At 37.9% G+C, this 6,851-nt stretch overlaps 1 protein-coding gene across 1 annotated transcript; it reads left to right on the forward strand.

The window, feature by feature from the left end:
* The first annotated feature begins 1,007 nt into the window (after positions 1-1,007).
* Positions 1,008-6,070, forward strand: fbp1a (fructose-1,6-bisphosphatase 1a). The gene is made up of 7 exons (XM_053324987.1): positions 1,008-1,234; positions 2,272-2,434; positions 2,756-2,848; positions 3,152-3,292; positions 3,388-3,525; positions 3,724-3,843; positions 5,384-6,070. The coding sequence occupies exons 1-7, from the start codon at positions 1,065-1,067 to the stop codon at positions 5,573-5,575; spliced, it is 1,017 nt and encodes a 338-aa protein (XP_053180962.1). The 5' UTR covers positions 1,008-1,064; the 3' UTR covers positions 5,576-6,070.
* The last annotated feature ends 781 nt before the right edge of the window (positions 6,071-6,851 follow it).

The following is a 6,851-nucleotide window of genomic DNA, read 5'->3' on the forward strand; positions in this document are numbered from 1 at the left end:
ATTTGTGCAGGGGAGATGGGGGGAACAAACGTTTAAGGAAACTGACTTTGTTTACATAATGATTTAAATGAAACTTGATTGAAAGTGTATATTATGTATACTTGTTAGTCAGATAGATGGATAGATAGAAAGAAAGAAAGAAAGAAAGAAAGAAAGATAGATAGAGAGATAGATAGATGCAAATGTTGAATACTGCGCATTAATTAGCCACTATGAACACTGATTTCAGGCTTTTCAAGGCATTTCGAAACGTGGCTGCAGGAATTTGCTCCCATTCAGCGACAAGAGCATCAGTAAGGTGAGGTCAATCACTAATATTGGAGGATAAGGACCTGTCAAGCATCTCAGTCAGGCATCTCAGTTTATCCCAAAGGTGCTGAATGAAGTGGAGGCCAGGACTCTGAGCAGACCAAAACCAATTTCTTTATGGACCTGGCTTTGTGCATGGAGGTACTGTCACTTTGAAACAGAGAGCACTTTCCTCAAACTGTTGCCACAAAGCTGGAAGCACGCAGTTGTCTAAAACATGAGTGTATGCTGTATCATTAAGATTGCCTTTAATTGGGAATGTGATGACTGACCTAAATCATGAATAACATCCCCAAAGATGACAGCTGGATCATAGACAATGGGTGAATTGTGACCAATGAAGGTAGTATGTCAGCGACTTCTTAAAGCTGAAAAGTTCATTCTGTCCTAGAGTAGAAATAATGTGATTTCACACTATCAGAAGATATGAAACTATTCATACACTCTCTCCATATCGTTGTCAAACCTGCAGAAAAGTCCACGACCCGTCTTGTGCAACAAGTTTGAATGCAGGCATGCAGCGAGTCTATTATTCTGGTCACATCCCTTCTATTGGTAACATTATCATTTCAACACAAACCAGTTCAGTTTGTACAAAGCGGATACTGTTTCCAGCGGGGCCACACCTCTCCAGCGGCTCTGGATTGGCCCTTGTGCCATCACTCCCTCTACTGAGTTCCGTGTTGCAGCGCATTTAAGTCCTGCAGCATTTCCTCCAGTTTCTACTCTCAGGCTGCTGGAGACAATCTGCCACCATGTCCGACCGAGGAACCTTCGACACCAATGTGGTCACCATTACCCGCTTCCTGATGGAGCAGGGCAGGAAGGCGAAGGGGACAGGAGAGCTGACAACGCTGCTGAACTCGCTGTGCACTGCGGTGAAGGCCATCTCCAGCGCTGTGCGCAAAGCTGGGATCGCCCACCTGTGAGTAAACAATCCTCAGTGCAAGGAAATAAAGTTTTAGTCTGGGAAGGTATAGCGGTTTCAGAGTTGTTTTACTGTTGAGAAGTACTACAGATGTACGTTTCCGTCGGTCCCCTGTACATCCACGTTGGCTGACACCAAACTAGAGAATCAGGTTCTGTGTGCACCAATCAGGAAGCACATACCTGACGCCACCACGCCCACTTTCACTAGATTTTGCCAACATGCATTTTATCTCCACAAACACGTTTTAGTTATATGTTTAGTGGGTTATTTATGTCAGGATTCATTAGACCTATAAACGTGCAAGAGAAGCCTACTACTTTTTGCATCCTTATCTTTTTGTGGTCAGCTTCCACTCACTGTTTTAAACAGCTGTGTTTTTATGTTTTTTGTTTGTCATTAGTGTATATTATGTACACCAGTATTCGCTGTGTTCAACTTTCTTTACTGAAGCCATCTGGTACACTTCCCCTTTTGAAGATGAGACGAACTGAACCCAAAGGACTTTCCTCTTTGATGAAAATTATTAAATGACATTAAATGACACACATTCCCTCATAATGTACATGTTACCTATTTGTATGCAGCAATCTTTTTCTAAGTTCTAAACTTCTGTGGTCAATGAGACTGATTCTTATTCAAGCTTAAGTGGTTGATGCAATACTTTCCTCAATCACAAAGTAAACTCGCAGTTTAGAAATGCTGTGTCATGCCTCCTTGGCTTTTTTTTGCCACATCTAAACATGAGACTGTAGCTATTATGATTTTAATTCAGATCAAAGTTATATCAGTGAAAAGCTCTAGCTGTTTTTCTTGTAAGTTAAAATACAGAAGATGGCAAAATTGAAATTATTAGAAAGCCAAATCTGCATGCAAAAACTAATAAATTAACCACAAATGTTTCAGAGAAGTATAGTTGTTAAGTAATCAGAGAATTGTGATCTGTCAATTAAATTAATTTCACATCACCATAGAGGCAGAGAGTTTGTCAGAGATTTCACCATGTTTTTTAAAAATCTTTTCTACCTTTTCAGTTACGGCATTGCTGGCAGCACTAATGTGACAGGTGACCAGGTGAAGAAGCTCGACATTCTGTCCAACGACCTGATCATAAACATGCTTAAATCCTCCTTCACCTCTTGCTTGCTGGTGTCGGAAGAGAATGAAAAAGCCATCATCATAGAGCCAGACACAAGGGTAAGTGACCAGTAGAGAGAAAATAAACTATTAGACAAAACCTGACTAATATTGTCATGTCCCTAGGCAAACTAAAACAGGATCATCCGGTCTCCTCAGGATTACTTTAAATATCTGTGTGTTTGATCTTTTTGTCAGTTTGGTTCCACTTAACTGGTTCAGTTAAAAAAAAAAAAAAAAAAAAGGCTTGAAGTTCCTGTCTTGAGTTAACTTTTGGATTGACCTCTTACCCAGTCCAGCAATGATCAAACTAGTATCAAATTGTCTAGACTAGAGTTAACAACAAGGATTACCACATCTTCACTTTTCTTTCTCTTCAAGGGTAAATACATTGTGTGCTTTGACCCCTTGGATGGATCCTCTAACATCGACTGTCTCGTCTCCATCGGTACCATCTTTGCCATCTACAAAAAGGTACTAAATTTCTAACCAAAAAGAGTCTTACAAACTCAAAGCCAGAATAAGATGACATTAACATTTTGCCACCACAGTCCTTTATGACATTTTATGACAATCAACAATTTTGAGTATTTGAAGGCCAGTACAAGTCACTTAAGACTTTGAGTATGTTGTGTGCTGATATCTTGCCAAATTTTTTACAGTGATATGGGGATTTTCTTGTATGTCTCTAATCTTACTCAGCATATGTCCATAGACTGAAACGCATGAGAAATCTTGAAGAAATTATTTCATGATCTGACTCTTCTTTTCGCTCAGACCACAGATGATGAACCATGTGAGAAGGATGCCCTTCAGCCTGGCAGGGACCTTGTAGCAGCAGGCTATGCCCTCTACGGGAGTGCCACTATGATGGTGATCTCCACCGGCCACGGAGTCAACGGTTTCATGCTCGACCCAGTTAGTACTCAATTGAAGGAGGAGACTCTTGCAAAGTTTGTATTTAACACAAGGTTCGGAAGTTACCAACAATTTTCTTGCTTTCTACTCATCAGGCAATTGGTGAATTTATCCTGGTTGATCGGGATGTGAAAATCAAGAAGCGAGGCAAGATCTTCAGCTTGAATGAAGGCTACGCGATGCACTTTGAGCCTGCTGTCACAGAGTACCTGCAGAAGAAGAAGTTTCCTAAGGTAAGGCTGATAATTAAATAAATTAACATGCATTAAAATTTAAATATGCCAGAATTTACCACAAATCTCATATTTTAACCTGCAGCCTTGAATGAGATTCTCCTCTTCCTTTAAGGCCTCTCTGGGCTTCACACTGATGACATGTTTGTATTTTCCAAAGTGGATCTACCTAACTGAAAACATTTTAAATGACTGTAGGATGGCAGTGAGCCCTATGGTGCCCGTTATATTGGTTCCATGGTGGCAGATGTCCACCGAACACTGATGTATGGAGGAATCTTTTTATACCCAGGAAATGTGAAAAACCCAGAGGGAAAGGTAAGCTAAGAGAGAATAACACTTTAATGTATTTTTTCTTTTTAAAGGTGCTTTTTTTTTTTTTTTTTTTTTTTTTTTTTTTAAAGTAACTTAGGGAAAAAGGGATCAGAAACTCCACTAGAAGTATATGCATATATGTTTGACACCTATTGATTATGTTTGATTACTGTTGAGTGATGAGAGCTCTTTTGAACAAACCGGAAAACCGTATCAGCCACAATTTTATATAAATATTTATTGAAAGTCATCCTCATCCTTCTCATGTTTCTTACCCTTTTTTTTGTTGAGACATTTTTAGGGAAGATCTCCATCTAAAATGGCAACATTAACTTTTGTCTGAGTGGTAAAATGAGCCCATAGTGAGTACAGTGTCTCAATGCTGTTTCTTCACTCTTCACATCCTTCCACTATTTGCAAGAGTGAGCCAAACATAATGTTGTCACATTTTTGACAAGGTAGATAGCAGTTTACTTGTAATGAGTTTAAGAGGAGACGGAGAGAATACCAATGATTAATACAATATAATGCAGATAAAGAATAAAACTCCCAACAGTAAGTTACCATGTCAATTCCCAATCAACTGAAATGAGTCTTTGCTTAATATACTTATATATTTGCTTAATAAACTAACTTACTGAATAACTTTTTTTTAAAGTCACACCACCTTTTTTATAGAGTTTAAGGCCACAACAATAGCAAATAAGGAAAAATCCAAGTCTTCATGATAATAAAAGCCATTTATTATTAAAGACTTTCTGTTCTACTCAGGACTGGGAGTGCCTTAAGTTGTTATTTTACTCTTATTTGCAGTACAGTGCTAATGTTTGAGACAACTTTTGTTACAGGTATCTTTACCATCTTATCAAAATAAAGAAAACCTGGTATGAACCAATAGCCAAAGGATAAAGGATATGACAGGATTGATGTATTTCCCCACTGTAGGACTAATAAAGGAATATCTTATCTTTTCTTATCTTATTTTTCTAACCTAATGACCTCCATTGTTGTCCAAAAACTATTAAAACAGGTCAATGAGCCACACCAGAGCACTGGGTGTTTACTTTGGCCATAAAGATAATGGGCATGTTAGTTTTTATTTAGTTTTTTTTTTTTTTTGTTGTTAAGAAGCTTTAAAGACAAATAACTGTGGCACGGTTCCCCTTACAGTACTTCGCCACCCTATGTTGCTACATATCAACGTCTTTGTGCTCAAGTTCTTTGAGAAATCACTATTGTCTTCAGGCTGAAGGAACATGTCACCCAGCGCAGCAGTGAGCCTCACTGATTTATGTTTCTGTTTTTTGGTTTTGGTTTTTTGACAACACTGACGGTCTACAGCACAGAGGAATAAGAAATCACATATCGTCTATCTATGTTAAAAATGGCAATACTTTTTTTTTTTTTTTTAAATAGAAGCCCACTAACATTTCTAGATTTCCCTCTGAGATTGAGTCAGGCACTCTATGGTTATTTGAACATTGCATTTGGAGAGTTTAACATTAGGACCAAAGACTGACCTCCTCCTTCTCCTTCTTCAAAGCTGCGACTGCTGTACGAAGGCAACCCTATGGCCTACATCATCGAGCAGGCAGGTGGTATGGCCTCCACCGGCTGGGAGAACATCCTGGACATCCAGCCTGACAACATCCACCAGCGGGCCCCTGTGGCCATGGGCTCTACTGAGGACGTGCTGGAGTACGTCGCCATCTGCAAAAAGCATGCCAAGAAGTGAGGACCGCACCGACTCTCTCACATAACCACCGTCTGGCCAGAACCTTGTATCTTCAAACTTTCAGGGACTAGAAGACTTAGTTTGAGCTTGACATAAATGTATTTTTGATCATGTACTGTGGAGTTTGAAAGAGGTTTTTCACGCCAAAAGTATCAGGGTTTTTTCTTAGTGAATAAGAATAACCAAATTTGGAGTTACAAGGTTTACATGCCGTACCAATGATATTTATTTCTGCACAGCAGAAAGTGGTACACATTCCACTAAAAAGAAAAGTACCAAAAAATGTGCCAAAAAACAAAGACAAATACACTTGATTAAGCAAGTGAAGTCTATTCCTCATTTTACCTCCAGTTGTGCCTTTTTGATTAGAATGAAGAGACATTCTAGACATGTGAAGGACCAAATACAACCTCTATGCAATGAAGTTGGATGCTTTTTATTTTGTGAACAACTACTGTGTGGACTGATGCATCTCAATAAATCCAAATGAGCCTGTAAAAAAACAAAATTTGAGTGTTCATTTTGTAATGTGTTTTCTTATCAACTCATATTGTCATAAATATACAGTTTGTGTATTCATTGAGGATTAGCTGACTTTCTAATTATAGTATCAAAATGTTAGAGATGAAGTTTTTTTTCTCCAGTATACACATTTCATATTGATATAAGCAAATTGGCCTACTTGAGAAAATAAATAGAAAACGTAAATTATTAATCTTTTATACTCTTGAAATTTAATACTTGGAAATATTTCAATGAAAGTTAGATGACATGTCATAGTGTCAAAAGTCAAGAGATACTTTATCCAGAGGAGTCGACCTTTAAGCTAAAGGTCAGCGATGCTGACATAGTCCATTGACATTTTAAAGCTCACTTGAGGTACTGTTGTGCTCAAACAGCAACTGAGTCTGTCTCCCTTTTATATTAAATTCACATCTCTTTTAGATCTTTATGTCCTTAACTGCACATGAGAAATAATCTGACTCAGTGTATCAAAACTTCCTTCATTACAAATTTGATTAAACAGCATGAGAATTACAAAATTTTGAATAAACCATGTACATGCTTACTCCGTGAGTTCATTTACAATTCAAAATCTAGCTATACTGTTAAAAAAAAATCTAGCAAGATGTTTTATCATGAGATTATTTATTATGAATAGATTATTTGTTGCTACATGAAGTTAAATCTAAAGCACACCCTGTTAACCTGGACTGAGCTTTCCAATATGAAGAAAATGGCCTTGTCAATTAAACTATTTTTTATTTTTTCAACA

The sequence above is a fragment of the Scomber japonicus genome, chromosome 9, assembly GCF_027409825.1.
Source record: "Scomber japonicus isolate fScoJap1 chromosome 9, fScoJap1.pri, whole genome shotgun sequence".
NCBI classification, from domain to species: Eukaryota; Metazoa; Chordata; class Actinopteri; order Scombriformes; family Scombridae; genus Scomber; species Scomber japonicus.